At 39.5% G+C, this 22,121-nt stretch overlaps 1 protein-coding gene across 3 annotated transcripts in view; it reads left to right on the top strand.

Moving 5' to 3' along the window:
• Positions 1-21,527, top strand: part of adamtsl5 (ADAMTS like 5) — a 28,774-nt gene extending 7,247 nt beyond the window's left edge. For all 3 annotated transcript variants that reach the window (XM_036584353.1, XM_036584354.1, XM_036584352.1), the window contains 12 exons: positions 940-1,012; positions 6,538-6,695; positions 6,875-6,935; positions 7,824-7,929; positions 9,795-9,922; positions 11,105-11,228; positions 14,607-14,690; positions 16,343-16,506; positions 16,833-17,037; positions 18,536-18,634; positions 18,779-18,850; positions 20,405-21,527. In XM_036584353.1, coding sequence (XP_036440246.1) covers positions 940-1,012; positions 6,538-6,695; positions 6,875-6,935; positions 7,824-7,929; positions 9,795-9,922; positions 11,105-11,228; positions 14,607-14,690; positions 16,343-16,506; positions 16,833-17,037; positions 18,536-18,634; positions 18,779-18,850; positions 20,405-20,733 — 1,603 coding nt within the window. In that variant the 3' untranslated portion in view covers positions 20,734-21,527. The remainder of the gene's footprint in view (positions 1-939; positions 1,013-6,537; positions 6,696-6,874; positions 6,936-7,823; positions 7,930-9,794; positions 9,923-11,104; positions 11,229-14,606; positions 14,691-16,342; positions 16,507-16,832; positions 17,038-18,535; positions 18,635-18,778; positions 18,851-20,404) is intronic.
• Positions 21,528-22,121: the final 594 nt, after the last annotated feature.

The following is a 22,121-nucleotide window of genomic DNA, read 5'->3' as shown; positions in this document are numbered from 1 at the left end:
ACAGAAGAACCCTTTTGGGTGCTATATTGGACCCTTGTCAAAAGGTTCTAAATAGAACCATCTATAGCACATTCATGCATATTTTACATAAATCTGAAGAACACTTTCGTGATGCGAAGAACCCTTTAATCATGCAAAGGGTTCATTAAGGATTCTTGGTTCTATTGGGAACCATTTTCTTTAATAAAGAACCCTTGAATCTTTTTTTTTGAAGTGTATATTCAATATAGGCTTTGAATGAATGTGTAGATCTAATTCCTTAGAAAGCTATTTAATGATGCAGGCGTGTTGTGACAGTATCCATAACCGCATCACACATTTCACCACACAGTCCATGTGTTTTTGACACAACACTGAGAGTGAGAATAATCATCACATCTTAACAATATGCTTATCATGGAAACTTGTATCACGATAATTATGCCGCCCTAATTACCACTGTAAAGAAATAAGTTGGTAAGTTTCTAAAATTGTCTATTTTGCATTAGAATCACTTTGTTTACATTTCAACCATCAAAGTATGCAGAATATTTAAAAACACAACTTAAAAATGAATTTCTCCTTAGGGCTAAAGTTTGCAGTAGAGCAGCTAGAGATTGGTTGTGTTGTTAGGTGACTGCTGAGATGCTGGGAGACTGCTGAACTCTCGGCCCTCTCTCTTCGGGTGTGGAAGTTAATGATCCTGAGCGTACGGAGGGCATTCCTGACCTCGGCTCCTCTACCCTCGGGGCCTCGCGGTCGTGGCAGGTCCGGCTGAGCTATTTGTTGTTATTAATGGCGGATCTGTGACCCAGGGCCAAAGCGGCATTGTTAAGCAAGGCTAAGGAGTCCACATTCTCTCACCTCTGTCTAATAGGCTCTCACTGGGGGGGTTTACGGGTAATGTATGTGAGTGGGTGGTTGTCACTGACTTACACTGTTTGTTTTATCTGTCTCTAGGAAACTGTCTCTGTGCCAGTCGCTCACCCTCGTTACCCTGTTGGTGTCCCCAGTTTGCCTGTCCTCTCTGCACGTAAGACAACACCTGTCCCCTTTTTTCCCCTCCCAGACTCTCCTCATTAAGAAAGCCTATCTGCTTTGCCACGCCTGAATGGCACAGTTTGATACCGAACAACAACTCTGCACCATGTCAGCACAGTTTGTCCTCAGACTGCACAATTACCCTGAATTAATTTAAGTCCATATTACATCTAGAGTCCCGTCTCACTCAGGATAATTGGGACCTGCATAAAAAAAAAAAAAAGCTGAATAGAAATGCCTAAATCCTCTGCCGGGCTATTTTATAATGACATTTGAAAGTTGAGCTGACAGGATTGTTTGCATAGTGCTGAGCGTGGTAATAGTATATTCTGATTGGCATGTTTCCTTGTCACAGCTCACTTTAACTGTACTGTACTGTGTCTTATCAATGCTTCATTGCCATCTTTCAGCACCGTTTGTGTAGCTGTCAAGGACGGGGTACAGCTAGGGGAAAAAACTCTTTCTTTGATTGTTAATCTAACCTACCAGCGTTAAAAAGAGAATAGCTCTTCCTCACCTTCCCTTTCCAAGCTTCAATGGAAGCTGTAGGAGGGGCTGTATGTAGAGGTTAGAATTTACTGCTCCCCTCTTAGTGTCCTCTGGCCCCTACAGTCATTTTCCTCTCTCTGCTCATAAAGCAGAATTGCTACCATTCCACAAAACTGACTTATAGGCTTCTCTCTTAGATAGAGTCACGCTTGAGTTGTCATAAATACATTAACAAACACATAGCTCTTAATAGCACTTGCCAAATGTCCAGTGAACTATTCAAAAGTATGTGGACACCTATACAACACACCTATATGAGGTTGTAAGGCATCCTAAAACTATTGATGTTGGTATGAAGTTGCCACCCTTTGCGGCTTTAACAGCCTCTGTTTTCCTGGTAAGGTTTCCACATGATTTTAGAATGTGTGTGTGGGAATTTGTGCCCATTCCGATAAAAGAGCATTTGTGAGGTCAAGCACTGATGTTGGACGAGAAGTCTTTTGGAAATTGATGTTCCATTTCACCCCAAAGGTGCTAATTGGATTTGAGGTCAGGGCTCTATGCAGGCTACTGGAGTTCCTCCACATCAACTTGTCAAACCACATCTTATGGAGCTCGTTTTGTGCACAGTCATGCTGGAACAGTAAAGGGCCTTCCTCAAACTGCTGCCAAGTTGGAAGCTTATACTTGTCTAAAATGTCTTTGTATACTTTAGCATTAAAATTACCCTTGACTGAAACTAAAGGGCTGAATCCAAACCCTGAAAACAGCCCCAGCCCATTATCCCTCCTCCACCAAACTTTGCTGTTGGCAATATGCATGACAATAGGTGGAGTTCTCCTGCCATCTGCCAAACCCAGATTCGTCCATCAGACTGTTATATAGTGAAGCATGATTAATCACTCCAGAGAATACATTTCCACTGCTCGAGAGTCCAGTGGTGGCATGCTTTACATCACTCCAACCGATCTTAGGCTTATTTGCCGGTGGCCTTGGAAACCCATTTCATGAAGCTCCTGACACACGGTTCTTGTGCTCATGTTACTCCTAGAGACAGTTTGGAACTCAGCTGTGAGTGATGCAACAGAGGATGGATGATTTCTATACATTACATGCTTCAGTATTTGCATGGTCTACTGCTCTGAGGCTGAGCTGTGGTTTCTCCTAGGTGCAGCCATTTCACAGTAATAGCACTTACAGTTGACAGGAGCAGATCTAGCAGGACAGAAGCTTCACAAATTGTATTTGCAGAAGTGGCATCCTATGGCACCCGGTGCCATGTTTAAAGTCACTGAGCTCTTCACCATGACCCATTCTACTGCCAGTGTTTGTCTATAGAGATTGCATGGCAGTGCGTTTGATTTTTATACACCTGTTAGCAATGGATGCGAAGTACCTGAACTCAAAAAGTGTCCACATACTTTTGGTCATGCAGAAATACATCGGCATAATAAAAGGGAAAGTCAGAGGAATTAAGTGAAAAAAAAAAAAACTGGAGTTTAAAAAAATGATTAAAAGCTACAGAGAAAGTGGGACTCCTAACAACAGTGCAAGACCTGGAAGACCACCAAAACTGCCCCCATCAGATAGACCACACTTAAAGCTTTCATCTTTGAGAGAGAGAAGAAAATCAAGCTGCTTCAGATCTGAAGACATCCACAGGCGTTTCTGTCCATCTTTCCACTGTGAGAAGACAACTCAGCACAATGGGTCTGAAAGGATGTGAAGCTGTCAAGAAGACCCTCACTGGAAAAAAAAATGGACAGAAATATTACAGTTTGAAACTGGACATCTGAGATATGGAGTAAGGTTTTAGGGACTAATAAGTATAAATTTGTAATTGGGATTAATTGGATGGTGAGAAGCAGAAAATGCAACTTCTAAGACTGAACTTTGAAAAATGTCCCTACAGATTTCTTTAAAGAACTAAAAGCTGAAAGTCTTTTGAAAAGTGTGGAGGCTGTAGTCTCGACAAAGGGTGAACAAACTAAGTACTGAAAATTGTTGTGATATATTTAGCTGTTGAGGCTTCTGTGTGATCTTCTGATAAATGTTTTTTTCCCCTGACCCTGAAAATAAATAACTTGTACTCAAAAGCCATTTTGATTGGAAATTAATAAAGGTGGGTCTTTGCACAGTCCCGTAAAACCGATTTGGTCACATATAGAGGTATAAAATGATAAAGTGAGTTTCAAATAATAGGAATTCCAACTGTTGTATATACATACATATTCTGATCTTTATAGAACATGGACAGCACATTTTTAAATGAGTACTGTATCAGTACAGTGCACTTTGAATGACATGTTTGAGTTCCATATTGTGCTAACTATATGCACACAATTTATTGCCCAGCCCTAACGTGACGCCTTATTCACACCCAAATTCCTTTTTAACACACGTATTCCAAAGTCAACATTCTCCTGCACATTGTCTCTGGGAGAATACTGACCTTCTGAAGGTTAAAGGTCGATTTCGTTAATCCGGCTTGCCCACCGGCCCCATGGCGGATTATTATCAACACTAATTTGAGTCTTTGGCGCTGTAATGAGGCCAGTTTCAAGTCACTCTGTGAGAGAAAGCAGCCATAAATCTCTGGGGTGGTGATGGCAGAGCAGTCACGTCATCTTAAGACCTACGTGCTTCTAGCCACTCATTATCAGGGTGTTGTTCTGGACAGATTAAGAGACTAGCTAAGGCCAGAGACCTTCGGAACTCGCTCCACTTATCTTCATCTCCTTTGACGGAAAGACATTTTGATGTTAAACTCCACCCAGCTTTGGCTGGTCATAGATGTATTCAGCAGTGTGTACTTGGAGGAAACTGTAAGAGAGTCAGCACGAAAGACTGAAAGATGAGTCAGAGCAGGGAAGGTGAAACACACCTTTAGGGCTGGAAGTTTGAGATTCATGTTCAACGTAGTGTTTGTTTTGCTTAATCGTTTGTATTGTTGCACTGTGTTTACATTCCTCATATGTTCCTGAATGTTCTTCAGATTAGATTTATGAGACGCACCACGTTGGACGTTTTATTTTTAGCATGAAAACAACTGCTAGGGTTGGTTTAATTGACAGACATAGCAGGGTGTGCACTCTTGGCTTTCACACCCTCCTCGCTGTGAGGGAATGAGGGTGGCCCTCAGGGACCTGATGAAAGCTGCTGCCTCTCCTCGCTCTCTAGCTGCCTGTTTGTCTCGGATCACAGCCAGCGACAGATCTAAGAACTGCGCGGTAATGTTATCCCGCAGGACGATTAGTCCCCTTCTCCAGAGCGCTGATAGCAATACTGCATGTCTAATGGAGGATGACAGGGAAACCTCTGTGTTAGCGAACTAATGTGGCTTCCTCTGCTCAGCGCTGAGGGAATACACAAATGCATCTACAAATGTCAGAGGCAGTCTAGCATTGCCAATGAACAGGAAATGTTTGGGTTCCACCTGATATCAGGTATCATGAATGCCAGGGTTTGTTAGTACAGTGCGTGTCTAGTTGAACTGTCATAGTGCCTTTCAAGCCCAAAAAGGTAATAAAACTTTTAAAACTTGCAATAAAATTGCAGTGGCCGGTAGCCTAGTGGTGAGAGGGGTGAACCAGCAACCAGAAGGTCAAATCCCAGGACTGACTGGGCCCTTGGGCATGGCACTTAAAGGGGAATTCCAAACTCTCTGCATAATCCGTTCTTTGAGATGCAAACATAGTCATTCAGAGTGGTTTGATGTGAAATTGTTCGTCGTCAAGACCAGTGTTGGTGTCAAGGTCTACAACAAAAATATAGCTATTTTATGACCAGTGATGGTTCTCAAATAGAGGTAAACCAGAAAAAAAAAAATTCTTTTGGGACTATTTTATGTTACAGCACCCTGCATGTACCCCTCCACCATGAATGAATATAAAAAATAGTTTAGGCCAAAATCTGATTAAAAATGTCATGAAGCAACATATTCAAAATCATTTCATGTAATCACTTTCTGTGAGCAATTCTGACTCTGTACATTTCTCTAGAATGGAGCATTTCATATTAAAACACTTTGAATGGTATTGTTTACATTGTAATGATTAATTATGCAGACATTTTGAGAAATTTCTGGAATTTCCCTTTAACTCTCGACTACCCGCGCTGCTCTGCTGGTGATGCTGTGCTGCTCCCACGCTGGGCATAGTTAGGCAGCAAAATGACAAATTTCCATTGTAGGATCAATAAATCATAGCATATAACATTATAGAGTATAACCTACTATAAAATGTGTTGATTAAGTATTAAAATGTGTCTGGCTAAGCAACGTTGGACGCCATTGTAAGACTGTTAATATACACACATATGACAGCGTACTTCAGTTGAATTCTGTATAAAGTTATTAAAAAAAACATTGCGTTATTCATGGAATAATATTTGACTTGGCAACCCAGCCTGCTAGTAACGAGCTACATTGCTTAGTGTAAGAACAGTTGATAGCATTTATTGCAATTTTATTAATAATACATTTTCATGTTTTATTATTTTAATTTTTTATTACTTTTCACAATTATTAATACAGTTGTATTTAAAAGTTTGGCACCCCAGTGAAATGACGTTTTGCTGATTTTCTAAGTGAAAATAAGAGCACATTTCTGCACATTTTAATGCACAATCACTGTTTATTTGCCGAATTTAACATATTGGGGGGAAAAAAAATGTCCCGTGCAAAAGTTATGACACATTTGATATTTTATGGGTTTTGTTTCCCAATATGTTAAAGAAACTGCAAAAAATTGCAGAAAAAAGCTATTCTACTATTGTTCCCTGTAGAGGATGCAGTAACTTATTTTCACTTAGAAGATCAACAAAACATGTTAATTGTCTGGGGGTGTTCAAACTTTTTCACAACTTCGTATGTGTAACAAAGCAATAAGCCATGCAGAGAATCTCTTGGTTCTCAGTTACATTAGATGATGTTACTGCTGTAATGAAATAGGTGTTAGCTGAGCTATTTTGCATGTTTAATCAATGCCATGTCTTATCTCCGATGTCTCTTGTACTTCCGTTTCACAGTCAGCCAGACAGGCTGATGGGCGAGTTGTTGGTCGTTCATCTCGGGTACCGCGGCAGCTATTCTATCAGAACGAGTGGGCTCCTTGGAGTGGCTGGTCTGAGTGTTCCCGCTCCTGTGGAGGCGGGGCTTCCATCCGCAGACGCACCTGCATTGCCAGGTAAAGTGCAGAATGAATAGCAGGCCCCTTTTCACTTTACTCTTTACAGGTCCTTTTACTTTCAGTTTACTTCAAACGTGTGTATTATTTCCACAGGAATATATCAGCACAGTTATCACCAAGACTTAGAAAATTGACAGAATTGTTCATCTAAAGCAACGTTTTTTGATGTGTTCCAGGAATCCAGTTGGAGGGCCTTGTTTAGGTGATCCAAGACAATATAAAATCTGCAGTACTGAGGTACAGCCAAACCTGAGCTGATAAAAACAGAGTTCAGCAATTCTTACACCAGTGAATGATTATGCTGATGTGGCCTGTATACACATCAATTACTCACCCTCTTAACTCCAAAACTTACAGATTAGGTTCATAGTTGTTACTGAATAATCCAAAGTAGTTACTGAATAGCATTGCATTTATGACAAGACCTAGTCATATATTATTCATTATTTGAAGTACCATATCACAAAGAAAAGCTGGTAAATATAATAAATTAATAGTCATACCAGTAAAAATAAACCTAAATAAATACAGTAAAATACAATATGTCTCACCATGCATTTATAACAAGACCTTTTCATATAAAATGCTTATCACCATATCAGAAGGGAAAAAGTTATAATACCAGAAAAAATTAACATAAATAAGTAATAATATTCACATACATGTACAGATGGAGTTCACCACAACAGTATGTCTCACCACGACACTCATCTTTTAGGACTCCTAATAAAGCTTAAATATTTATCCCACTCGTGCCTGTACACGTCTAACTGAATAATGAGTCCTAAGATTAATAACAGAATAATAAGCCTAGATTCAATGCACTAATGTATTTCAGATTTTGATATTTTTTAAAATTAAAGTTGAAAAATGAGGATAAACCATTATAAAGTTCCTCTGTTTCAAAAGGGTCGTATTGCTAGATGAGAGTGTGTGTGGTAGATGAGAGTGTGTGTGGTACTCTTTATTGAGGAGCATATCAGCAAGGCAGTCCTGTATTAATCATGCAGAGACTGTAGATAAAGCAGAGCTGAGGTAATGCCTGAGCAAGTACAGACAGGCTGTGCATGTGTGCATATGCGTGTGTGTCCTGGCTTACATACAGCTCTGTGTCTTCTCACTCAGGATTGTCCTCCTGGGTCCACAGAGTTCAGAGAACTGCAATGCAAAGCTTTCGACGACAAACCACTGGTTGGTGGCAGCAGTTATAGGTGGACTACCTTTCATGGAGGTCAGTGAGTCATGATGTAGATATAGGCCTGTGACGTGAGACATTTTCACTTCAAGCTTTACTTAAAGCTTTTTTATGTGAGATTTTTTTGTTAAAAATGAAAAGACTTGGTATCCTCGTACTACTTTGAGTCACCCAGTAATACCTAAAATGTTTATTCAAAGCTGGGGTCAGTACCAGGGGCAGCACCTCACAGCACCGATATGAATGGCAGTGTATTGATAGCGTAGTGGATCAGTATTATGCAGCACATGGAAGATGGAAGATTCCATTTCAAGCAGGAATGCCATTCCTATGTCAATAAGGGCCCTAAGGCTAGACCCCTAACTGCATTCACCTACCATTAAAGTTAAATATCATCATTGTACAAAAGAAAAACGAGTAAAAACAGGAGAATCTAAAAACGTTCTTTCATTTTAATGTAAGTTAATGTAACTGGAGTTTATTCCAAAAAATGTTGCAGCATTTCCTTTGATCCATTCATGAAATGTTCACATGATATAAATGACAGCTACAGTGTTCAAATGAAGTAGCAAAATAAAAATCTGAAATATTTTTTTTTTAACTGACATTAAAAAAAAAAATTCTTCTGCATTTTGTTTGTATTACTTATTTTCACGAGAGAGGTCTCCAAATCCCCAAATGTACATAACACATATGTAGACCAGGGGTCGGCAACATGTGGCTCTTTTACTACCCTGTTGCGGCTTCACGGCAGAATCAATCATTTTTAGGTAAAAAATAAAATAATCCTTCTTTGCAGTGAAATAAAGTCCTTCTAACACAGTTTTAACACTAAATGGTCTTAAACAATGGAGTTACTGTTGCCTATAATTGCTTATTCACCCTTTAACCCTGAAGGTTGGTGCACAGACTGCTGGTTACCATAGCAATGCAGACAACAGTCTCACCTACCTAGTACCTAACGAAAAGGCAAAGAGAAAGATTTAAGACAAACATCGATAATTCAAAGACGAACTGACTTATTTGCCATTATAAGCACTCCGGCTCGTTTCCTGACAATAATCTGCAATGAGAAACTCCACCTTAAATGGTGTCGTTGTTACATTCTGGTGCCTCAGACACCATTTAAGGTGGACCGGAAGAATCTAAACAAGAACCTGGTAAACAAGAACCAGCCTCATAAAAAAATGAACGTTGAGAGACATTTTACAAGAAATTATTCAACTTTCGCAGAAAAGTTTATTGTCAGAGATGCGAGAAAAGCGATTATAGCTGAGCTAAAGCTTAAAGCAGAGCAAAGTATATCTGTGTTTTTGTTTATATTTTTTGTTCCATACTAGTACATTAGCACATACTGAGACATATTTACAGCCAAGATGGTAAAACGGGCATAAAATGTTGTGGCTTCCAAGGTGGTCAGATTTTTCTTAAAAGGACAAAATGGCTCTTCTTAACATTTGGGTTTCCGACCCCTGATATAAACGCAAAAAAAAACTAAAAACAGCACCATTGTAAACAGCAAGAACATCAATGAATAAGGATATATCACACTTCAGTAATCTTTTATTGATAAAACTCTGATAAAAGAAATCCATAATAAGTGCGTACTGATTTGTTTGCACGCTTGCTCAAAAATACTGCAGTGCATTCAACAATAAAGGCAGCATGAGGCTTATTTTACCCAGTGATAGCACAGTAGCACACAAAAAGCTCCAATTCCACATGCAGATGCATTTCACTATGACCAACATGCACATGGCCCAGCTGCTCTGGTGGCAGGTTTTAACAAGTTAAAGGGGACAGAGTCTCTAAATGCATTGCTAGCAAGAGATTAGCTTTGATTGGGTTTCTCACAGATGCATTTTACCATCTCTGTTTTTCTGCACGTTCTCCTGTCCCAGGCTCTGACCCCTGTGAACTCAGCTGCCTGGCCTTGGGCTACAATTTCTACTACAATTTTGGGCGAGTCCTGGATGGCACACCCTGCCAAACGGAGCCTGGAGCCATCTGTGTGAATGGCAAATGCCTGGTGAGTGACTAGACTGCAAGAAAAATGCCCAAGCAGCACGTTTTGTTTCAGCCCTCTTCCCTCTCCTACTTTTTACCTCTCTCCATTCTTTGCTCTCCTCTCCTCTCCTTGTTAATGATGTGCAGGTGTTGAAGTATCGGCCTGTTTGACGGTGAGTGTTAGCAAAAGGCCCAGGTCGTCATGTAAAGCAGAGTTTAGCTTATCAGACTTGACTCGGCCCTTCACATGCTATTAAACAACACAGTGTTGCAGAACTACAGAACCTTCAGCTGGAGAAAGCAGAATATTGGCCCCCCACGCACCTTCCCACCCTCTAAATTGCCCCACCACCTCCCATGTGGAGAACATTTCTCTCTCAAACCCTTCACCCTTTACGCTCAGGCACTTCGGAGTTTTTCTCATACCAAAGTGCAGTCAAATGTTTTAAGTTGTTAGTTTCCTTCTATGCTCAACGTCATGTTTTCATCAGATTTACCACCAAATTTTACTTTCACTATTAACATTTTGTCACTATTAATATGTCATGATGAATAGACCTGTGAAAAAAGTAAAAAAATATTATATTTGTATACTTAAAAAAAACATTACATTAATATGACATTTCCTAACAACAGCGACTATTTCTAAACGCACATACATGCACATTGAGGTGAATTCACACTGCAGCCCATCTGCAGTCAGCCCGCCTGTGGTATGTCAATGTAAATACCTGCAGGCTTTCCCAGTTACCCCCATACTATCAGGTGGACATGCTCTGCTGCAGCTGACTTGAAGACATCCACATGACCCTGCTGATGGCTCATGGTGCTGTCTCTTTTGTCCATTCTTAATGCATGAGATGACCTTGGCCTCTTCTCTTTGACAGAATTGTCAGAGAGGTCAGGCCTGAGTGCTGAAAGACATATATGGTGGCCCTGTGTTTGTGGAAACCCTTTGAGTTTTGATAGACAAAGCTGTGCGCTGTCTCATCTCCTTCCTTTTTTGGCCTGGAAAATTGGGAGGATTTCATACGAACAGGCAGCTGTTATAAAAATGGCACGGACTGTCCCAAGTCCGCTTTTTTAAGCATCAGCCTCGTTGGATAGGCTATGTTGTGGTCTGTAAAGCGGTGTGTGGTGATATGCTGCTGCTATTGGGTTTCTAATCCCTGTGTTTTGTTTGTGTGTCTGTATGTCTTTGTAGAAACCAGGCTGTGACCTGATCTTTGGCTCACAGCAGCAGGAGGACGCCTGCATGGTATGCGGAGGACACAACACCACCTGTCTCCATCACCACAGTGTCTACCAAAGCAACGGCCAGGAGTTCGGTCAGTACTGCTGGCTCCAACAACACATTCACAGGCACATCAGCACAGCTGGACGCAGCTGCTGTAAATTGTGCAACTTTTAATTTCTTAAAGGGGCAGTTCAGTCCAATAATGCTAACGTTACTAACTTTGAATAAACATGAACACCTACCAGTTAACATTATGCAAACAACATCATGCTAATTGGTGGATACTCACTTCCATTCATTTTCAGCTATGTTTGCCCTATTTATTTAAAATTCAAACCACCAATTCAGATTTCTTTACAGTGGTGGTGATAGGAACCAGGGGTCACGATGTCTACAATATAAATGTTGTCTTTTTTTATTTACCATCCAAAATGACCAGTGAACCTACACTGTTAGAAATAAAGGTTCTGTGCAGGTACATTTTTCGTTCATTAAGGTACAATGAGGGTATAACAGTGGTTTTAAGGTTAAACTGTGAACCTTAAATAAGTTTTTCCAGGTGAAAAGTATGTATTTTTACCTTTTCACAACCTAATATTTTAAAGCAGAACAATAAAATAAAAAGCCTGGAGACGAGACGGGGTGTGTGGAGTCAGTACAACTTTGAAGATATAATTTCAGTGGATTATGGTACAGTTATGTTCCCTGACTAAAGGTACTGAGATGTACCCTTGAGTTTCCCACCCCAGTGACAAGAGGAGTACTGCTCCACAGTTTCGGACCTTTAGTTAAAAATAAGCTATATATGTTGCTGTTGTCGGAACAAAACCTCCTATCTCCAAAATGACAATCTTACAGGAGAAGGAAAAAACATACTTTACTTTTAATGTAAGTCAATGGAACCAGACTTTTTTCCATGTTAATTTTGGCCATTTGCTTTGGTCCATTCATCATGAAATTTACATACAATGCAAAGGACAACAGGCATTTTCAAATTATGTCAAAAACTGAAAAACACCAGAAATGGAGATACAAGGTTTTTTCAGACAGCAGCAATATGTTATATATACTATATATATCGCTATATATCACTATACCCCAATCAGGTATAACATTATGACCACCTCCTTGTTTCTACGCTCATTGTCCATTTTATCAGCTCCACTTACTATATAGGTGCACTTTGTAGTTCTACAGTTACAGACTGTAGTCCATCTGTTTCTCTGCATACTTTGTTAGCCCCCTTTTACCCTGTTCTTCAGTGGTCAGGACTCCCATGGACCCTCACAGAGCAGGTGCTATTTGGGGTGATGGATCATTCTCAGCACTGCAGTAACACTGACGTGGTGGTGGTGTGTTAGTGTGTGTTGTGCTGGTACGAGTGATAAAATGGACAATGGGCATAGAAACAATTATGGGTTATGCCTGATCGGTGTATATCACTACTATATCACTACGCCCTACATGAACCCCTCCACCATAGATGTTTCAGGCCACAACGTTACCTCAAAACTGCCAAAAGACAACATTCCCTCAGTTTTGACGAAGATTCCAACATTCACTAGTGTTTTCTTTTTTGTGACGTGTTCTTAGGTAAGAACAGAATTTACACACACTCGAGAGCACAAAGGTGTGAACAAATCTGTGGTTTAAGAAGACGTCATGATTCTGACGTAGACTTTTTCTTAGGACTTTCCTAAAGAACACATTTAAGAAAAAACTTAGGAAGATATTGGGTGAATGAGGCCCAATGTTTATGCTGGTAACAGCTCTAGCATTGCTATTTTGGATCGGCTTGACAAATTTGTGGGTGGGCCAAACCTTGAATTTCGCTCCTGTTGGCAGATGGCTGCTGTTGTTACTACACAGCAGTAGTAATGATAACTAGCCATTGACCTCAGAACAGGAATGAACTGAAACATAAAACGTGGAACTCAAGATAGAAAATATCTCACTTTGCACAAGGAAGTGATAATGTCCAGTATAATTTTTAATACATTCATATGCCCTCTCTACTATTCTGCCATAATGCCTTCAGATTTAATGAGCTGCTACTTTTAGTCTTTGAATGAGTCATGTTCATATGCTTCCTGTCCATATGCGTTGGTGATTGTCTTGGAAGTGTTACAAATTTGTTTCCTATAATGAGCTGTTGTTTTATACTCAGAGGTCAAACTGAGATTTGATTGATTGCTTTTTTAAAAAATTGATTTTTTACTATGTCACATATTTCTTTAGTATATTTATCAATAAGGTTTTAATATTGAAAGTACATTTGAGCAGGCCTAGGAGATAACCATAGCCTTAATCATAGTGACAAAATAGGTGGGCCCAGTCACACTGCTGCCACTGGTCTCAGGCATCAGGCAGCAAAACCATTTCATGAAATACCTTTCAGAGAAGAAACTTTTAAAGGCATTAAAAGCTTTGTACATCTGGTTCCTATAACCACCACTGTAAACAGTTCTGACGAGTTTTTCTAGAACGGTGCATTTCACATCGAACACATCTCTTTATTCAGAAATATGAAAAGTCCTGTTTAACATTCCAGATTTCTATAACTTTCCATGCAGTTACTGAAATTAGGCTTTAGAATGTGGACATCCTTGAAGTATTAGATAAACACGTATGAAATCTGGCTGTTTTAGTGTGTACATGCAATATGAAGTTTTTACAGTATTATGTGGTGCTAGAAAAAAATAATCCCACCAGATAAAGGCAAAGCAGCAGTAGCGACCCTTTTTATTACTGTTTTGATTCCTTATTTCCATGGAAACTCAAAGAAAGTTATAACTATGAAATCATCCATTGTACTAAAGCATTAGTGTGAACTCTGCATTAGACAGGACAGCATTATAAACCTTAAGGTTTGGCTCTTGTCCAGGGAATTCTTCATCTAAGTGGTTCCTGTAGGATAGTGAGTGAGTGTTTGAAGAACACACACATACAGATATTCACACATGTCCACAGATTCATACGCGCACCACCTCACAGGGCGCCGACACCTCGGTTTGATCTCCACTGCGAGAAACAGTACCCTGTTTAAAAACCTCTTCACGTTGGCGAAGTGAAAATGCTCAGTATTTACGGAGGGGAAAACATGGAGATAATGCCAGCGTTGTCTGGCTCTATTGAGAAGCCTCGGTTTCCCCTCCTTGTGGACAGCTGGATTTCCCAGAGTGGGATAACAGATTGGGAGCCGCCAGCATGGTACGCTTTATAGAGGGTCAAAAGCCAATGGAGCATAGAGCGTTGCGGCCAAAGTCGTAATTCTCCAGTTCAGCTCCACATGCAGAGACTATGAAGCAAATGCACAGCTACAGGAAGAGCAGTCATAAAAGCACACCTATACTCTTTTTCCATTGCAGGAGAGGTGTATGCTTTCACAGAAAAACATGCTCTCAGCGTGGTGCTGGTGTTCAGCAGGGCAATAATACTGTTTTATTCTCTTATCTGTGTCTCTCACCAGGGCCGTTTGGATACAATGAGGTCACCCTGATCCCTGCCGGAGCCACTCACATCAGAGTGACCGATAACAGCAAAAACTATTTAGGTCTGAGCAAGGCTTGTTTTTCTGTTAGCTAGGAGACGCATGTGTGTTTTTCATTACAAAGTCAATACGTATTTGCATTGAACATATTTGATGCTATTTCATCTCTCTTTGCTGCTGTAAGGCGAGCCAATAGTTGTAGAACAGCTGGAGTCGCAAAATGTTTGTAATTTGTTTGTAAGTTAGTTTTTTTATCTGCTGTAAGGACAAACAGATCAGTTTCCCATACTGGGATTAAGTCTAGTCCTGGGCTACATTTTTCTTTTAATGAAGTTTCTCCATTCACAGTGATGTGTAGTCCAGGATTAGGCTTAATCCATGTTGTGAAACCAACCCTGTCTTTTCAACTATTTCTTATAATCTATAAAATCAACTGTTATTCAAAACAGTGCTGGCCACTACCCCAGTGTTTTTGTAAGGTCCAACAGTCTGAATGACAGCATGTCGTATTACTGTTAAAGAGCATTTTGGAGTGCTTTGGGAAGTTTGCTACCAAAAAAAAAACAGGGTTGGGTTACATAATCAAGGAAAAAAGATAACAGTACATATAATAATAATTAATAATAATAATTATATAGGCACATTCTGAAAATAGGGTGATTACCAGCATTGTTACTTTCAAACCGCATTTTTAAAGTTTTAAATTCTGGGAAGATGTGTCTGTGTTAGTGGGGGGAGGGGGTCCTGTTGCCATCAGAGAATTCTGAATGCCCCCCAGCCCCAGCAGCAGTTAGCAGTCTTTCATTCAGCCAGTCTATAAAAATGTTAGTATACATTTTATGCTTTTCCTAAAGATATATGAATCAGGTACTCATTTATTTTGGCTTTCCATATCGGCAGATTCTAAAGAACCAAATTGATCGGGAATTAAGATCTTTTATTCTTGTTTGTTGCTGCATAAAATTACTCAGTTTGACTAGCGATAAATATAACAGATCTCTGATGATCAGAGTTGATCTAACTGAAAAGTCTCTTTAGGAGTGGATATCACTTATCACATGTGATAAGCTTAGCATCATTGCTGTACTGGATTCTTGCTAGCGGGAATTGTGGGAGCAGCAGTGAACTGAAGCAGGCAATGAATTTCAGAGCTACATTCTGGTGATAAGTGAAACTTTCATGAAATATATAACAGAACAATTTCATAAAGAAATCTGCCAACCAGTAACAGCGAGGGACAGCAGAGATTTCCCCTACCAATATGTCAATACCAACATGTATTCTAAAAGTATTCTGAATATGTTACTTTTTATGTATTATAATGAAATACTGAACACATTTAGGACAGCATATTCAATATTCAGCCATCACTACTTTTTCAAATTATTTTGCCCACTTCCCGCTTTCCCTGTAGTTCTCAGTCACTCTTTATTTGAATACCTAATTTTTGAATGGTCATACACATAGCACACATAACACACAGACATTTAAGTTACCTGTCATCAGGTAACCTATCATTTTGTTGTATAAAATAGTAGTTTTCCGTTTGACCTTGTGTTATCAATGAATCAATGTTGCCAACTTTGTCAACTAATAATTGCATCCCCATATTTTAGATCAAAATAAATCAAATCTTTAGGAAAGTATAATAAATGTTTATTTGAGTCAAAAGTTGTATCTGAAATCATCTTTTTGTGTCATTTTTAATCCTCCAGCCCTTCAGAATGGACGCTCCCAGTTTGTGATCAATGGGAACTGGAAGATCAGTGTGCCGGGGGAGTATGATGTAGCTGGAACTAAACTGCTGTACCGCCGCTCTGCTGATACCTGGGAGAGCTTCGAGGTACCCGGGCCCACAAAGGAAGACCTTCACGTTATGGTGAGTGAACAGACATGCTCGAAAGAAAGAGGTTCGAGGGAATGAAAAAAATATATCACTGTCATAGGACATCATATCTCTGAAATGGTATCTTTAGACAATAAACCTCCTTAAAACCTAAAAGCATCTAAATGTGGACCTACAGGTCAGTTTCTCATGCTTGTGACTATGTAACTTATTTGCTTCATACTGGTTGCTGAATAATAAGAGTGTAACATCTGGGTTAACATCTGTAAACGTAAAAAGATTTGAAAGGTTTGCTTTTAAAAATTGTAATGCTCTGTTCATCATGAAATGTTACTTGTTTTGTGCTGAATGGTTTGCAGGTGCTGTCCACTGATAAAAATTCTGGGATAGAGTATGAGTATTGGCTGCCCCCTGACCGCTACGCCCTGTACCACGGGAGGAAAAGTCCACTTCGGCAGCCTCAACACGGATCAAACTTCTTACCCTGGGAACCACCAACCCCAACCACAACCATAATCACCACCACCCCCACTAGAGCTCCTGCCACCATTCGGCCTCACTGGGGTAAACGTCTCCTATCTGGTTACCTGAAATCTTATTGGTTCTATCAAAGCAGCAGATAGATAGCTGTAGTCTCACATATCCAGCTTTAAATGGCCAAATATTAGCCCTGTGTAAGCTTTGCCATGATTAAATAGTGTGACACATTGTTCTTAGGAAACTAGCAGCTTTTTCATGTGTATTAGTGTATTATAAGTTAGTGTGAGGACAACCTTTTTCCAAGGTGGTAGATCTGTGTACACAATGATTATGATTCATAAAAGGTTAATTCCTTTTGAAGGGACTCTGACACGGAAATGGTTTTACAGATGTGTTCCTAATGTGCTTATATCTGTGCATACATGCCTGATGGTACAGTGGAATGCATGCTAACCACTCCCTGTGTTCCCGAACGCATTGAGTGATGTAATGTTTTGCTGGTGCTGAAAGTTTCATCTTTTAGGGTGTTTCGATGAGCATTAGTGAATGTAAGCGGGGAAATAAATCAGCCTGTATGCCAGTATCTAATATATATTTTGACTTTTTTTTTCCAAAAAAAGAAAATGGAAATTGAGTTTTGTTTTGTTTTTATTTACGGCTGTATTGCTTGAAAGGAAGGAAGTCAGAATATTGTCTTCTAGTTCTGTAAGACGCTGATTTAAAGCGATTTGTTTTTCTTACCCCGAATGTGGTCAATCAGCCATGACAAGTAACTTTAAGCAAACTTTCTTATGTGGTTTCTGACGATGTGTCACTTACTATTTGACAAAAGTACAGTCAAAATTGAAGCTTCAAGATGGCTGTATGTCAAACAGTGTCAGAAACTACAAAAGCAAGTAAGTAAAATATATAAAGGGGAGATCCTCCATTTTTTTTTTAATTTCTGCATAATTCAATCCTTGTGATGTGAACAAAGTCATTCAGATTGGTTTGATGTGAAATGGTAAAACATATATAGACATTTTATTACAAGCCAAAAAGGACCAGTAACAATACACATCTTCTGAGTTTTATATGTGTTGTTGATAAAGGTAAAATAGTGGGAAATCTGAAAAAATGCTTTCTTTGGGGGCTATTTTGCCTTATAATGCCCTGCATGTATGTCACTGCTTTGACTGAATTAAGAAAAATATGTTTTAGGCCAAAATCTTATCTCAAAACTATCAGAAAACAGTGTCTCAGGCATCAGGCAGCACTTTGGTAACCCTGTAATGTAATAGCTTTCTGATGTAGCTTTGAAAGACATTAAATGCTTTGGATGTCTGGTTGCTATCACTATTCCATGCACTTCCATGAAACCACTCTGAATGATTTTGTTTATATTGCATTATGCAGCAATTTTGAAATATTGGTGGAATTCCCCTTTAATTTAATTTGACAAAATTTAAGGCAAGTGATACAAGCTTTGATCATTTGTTGGCTACACCAACCTTGTAGCTGTCTTGGCTGATCAGTTACCTTTGGACTAAGGGAGTTCTTGCTGAAGTGAACTGAAGCGTCCAGTATGTCTCATGTCCTGTAGGTGGCAGGCCTGTTAGACGTCCCTCTCAGAGGCACCCAGGGCCTCGTCTGGAACGAGATGAGAACCGAAGCAACTACCTGCCCGAGACTCGTGGTACAGGTCAGCACAAGTTACAGCATCAGCACTTTTGGCTTCAGCTTAATCTCTCTCATCACTTCCACCAGCCTGTGAGGAAAGAGTGTTTTTCAGTTTCAGGTTGAATCCTTTACCGTAATGTCTCATGTGTGACCGATTTCTTTGCAGGTCACTGTGGCAAATGCAGGAAGGTAAAGGGTCGTGGAGAGCGGCAGAGACAGTATTGCCAGAAGGATTTTGGTGAGATTAATTGTTACTGTTTAGCCCAGGGGTTCTCAACTCCAGTCCAGTCCTGGACAGATTATTATATTATAGTGCTACATTTTGCGATTGGAGTAAGCCTTACAATATACAAAAGACACAACTGTGAACCATTGAAGTGACTAGATTGGCCTGCATATATATATATATAAAGTATGTGGGGCAGTGAACATTTTAACAGCGCAGGGCAGTAGGTCCCAGGATCAGAGTTGAGAACACCTAAGGTAGCCAAATGTGAGTTTGGATTTTCTACTCATTTTCATTATTCATCCAACAAGCAGAATTTGCCTGTTGGTTAAAGGGAAATTCAACCAATTTTGAAGAAATATTCTGCATAATTTAATCATTGATATGTAAACAAAGTCATTCAGAGTGGTTTGAACTGAGATGGTGCATTGTAGAGAAATGTATGGATTTCTTTACAGTGGTGGTGATAGGAACCAGGGGTCACAATGTCTACAATGCAAATATAGCAATTTTACTTACTATCCAAAACCACCAATGACCCTACACAGGTCTTCTAAGTTTTAATTTGTCAAGTTAATTATTGTAAAATAACAGTAAATGTGAAAAAATATGTTTCCTTTCAGTACCTTTTAACCTTTGAATGCCTTGTATGTATCTCTAAGCCATGAATGTATGAAAAAAAATACATGGTAATCGAAAGCCAATACTGTCGTAAAACAGTGTCTCAGGCATCAGGCGTGTATTCGTAACCCTTTCATTTAAAAGGCCCAAATAATGGAAAACCGGAAGTCCCTTGCTTTGTTTGAAGTAATATGTAAACATGTGTCATTCACTACCCAGTCCATACGGTCCTTATATGGAAACTAAGCTGCGAAAAACAGCCCATTTTGATTTGTTTCTGTGATGTCACAAGAACCAACACACTTACATATATCAAACTGTGCAAACAGAGTTCATTTACATTATATCAGTTAAAAATGCAGTAACAAAAACAGACTGTTTCATTTCAAAGGATAACGTGAGGTTGGAAAATGGTCATGTAAAATGAATTATGTCTATTTTTGGCTACATGAAACCACACAAAGGATATAAGAGAATGAAAAATGCAAGAAAATGTAGGTTGTGGGCTCTTTAATAGTTTCCTATGAGATAGATTTTACAAGCATTAACTGCTTTTGACATCTGGTTCCTGTCACCACTGTTGTAAGCTATTTTGGGCAAATCTCTGTAGAATGGCTCGTTCCACATCAAATGACCCTGAATAACTTTGTTTACATCTTGATGATCACATTATGGGGAAATTTTAAAAAATTAGTTGAATTCACGTTAAAGTACACCTAGCTTAAACCTACACTTAGTGGCCATTTTATCAGAAACACAGTCCATATAGGTACACTTTGTAGTCTTATAGTTATTAACCATAGGACCACCATAGGACCACCGCTGACCAGATGTTATCTAGATGGTGGACCATAAAGTGATAAAATGGTCAGTGCATGTAGGTATAAAGTAGGTGAACTTTACAAACTTGGTGTTTATCTCTAATGTCAAATTTTGCTGATTCAGTCTTCAGAGCCAAGATCTTAGAGAAGACATATATTGGTGTGGAGACTCGCTATGACGTGCAGATCATCCACACGTACCGCAACCGCTTCCGTCTAGAACACCGGGAATACCTCTGGGCACCCAACAAGTGTGACTGCCCCGCATTGGAGGAGGGCCATCAGTATGTGCTCATGGTGAGGCGTCATATCAACTATGAACAGACACTCAATCGCATTCTGCTGGAGGAGGACAGCTATGCTCAGCTTTACCGCCCACGCGAGGACAGCCTCCTGCGGCCCCTAGAGGAGCTTTGCAGTAACAGAGGACCTAGAACTCAGCCCAGAGGGTAAAACCTGGACTCAGCTCTCCCATCACTGTGCACTTACTATATTTAATCCTCATTCCAAAGAAACATGGACAACAACTGCCCATCACTGGCTTTGAAAAATAAACCAGAGAAGTGGACTGTGGGCTGTGGAAATTACATTGACCTTGGGATTTAAAAGCAACTGAAGCCTACCAAAGTTAAACCTATTCACTAAATGAAGCACTTTAGGTAGATGTTATGACCTACCTTTAAAATTCACATACCAAAGAGAAGAATATATTATTTTTATTGTTATTTTTATTATTATTGTTATTATTACTAGACTTACTGTTGCCTTTCTGTCACCAGAATATAGTTACCTGAAATCATGGGGGTCTGTATCTTTGCCCTCATTTGGCATTCATGCAATACTCAGTTATTGTTGGTTTTATTTGTATTTATGGTGATATTAGTACACTTATTATTAGTATTATGTGTTGCGCTTTTGATATATATATTTTTTTACTATCAATACATTTACTGTCTGCGATGCAAGTTTATTAGCAACAGTTATTTTGAATATTTCAAGCAGACGACAGTGTTTCTTATGAAGTGCCTGACTGAAATGATCAGTAGAGGAGAGCTAGGCGTCTTAGAAGGATTTACATCTTGCATGCTAAGAGGATAATGAGCAGCAGACATAGTGCTCTCCTGGTAAATCTATATCTGTTTACCTGCTCTGTATAATCTGACACACATGTATTTGCATCTCCAAAAGCTTTTACCTTAACCACCATATTTGCTAATATACATTAATTAAATGTTCAGCTTACTGTACATTATTTGGAGGGGGGCATTGATATTTCAACAGCATATTAAAGGGGAATTCCATAAGTTTTCAAAATGGTAGAGATGTAAAGTCATTCAGAGTGGTTTGATGTGAAATGCTCTGGTCCAGAGAAACTTGGCCAGAATTTTCTACAGTGCTGGTGATAGAACCCAGATATCTGAAGTGTTAAATGCTTTTAAAAGCTACATCAGAGTAAGTTATTTCATGAAATGATTACAAATATACTAACTGATGACATTGTTTTATGATAGTTTTAATAAGATATCAGCCTAAAACATATTTTTAAATACACCGATCAGGCATAACATTATGACCACCTCCTTGTTTCTATGCTCTTTGTCCATTTTATCAGCTCCACTTACTATATAGGTGCACTTTGTAGTTCTACAGTTACAGACTGTAGTCCATCTGTTTCTGTGTTAATGTGTGTTGCACTGGTCTGAGTGGATCAGACACAGCAGTGCTGGTGGAGTTTTTAAATACCTCAGTGTTACTGCTGGACTGAGAATAGTCCACCAACCAAAAATATCCAGCCAACAGTGTCCTGTGGGCAGCGTCCTGTAACCTCTGATGAAGGACTA

The sequence above is a fragment of the Colossoma macropomum genome, unplaced genomic scaffold (assembly GCF_904425465.1).
Source record: "Colossoma macropomum unplaced genomic scaffold, Colossoma_macropomum, whole genome shotgun sequence".
NCBI classification, from domain to species: Eukaryota; Metazoa; Chordata; class Actinopteri; order Characiformes; family Serrasalmidae; genus Colossoma; species Colossoma macropomum.
Note: the sequence above shows the minus strand (reverse complement) of the source record. Positions and strands in the feature narration are given on the sequence as shown.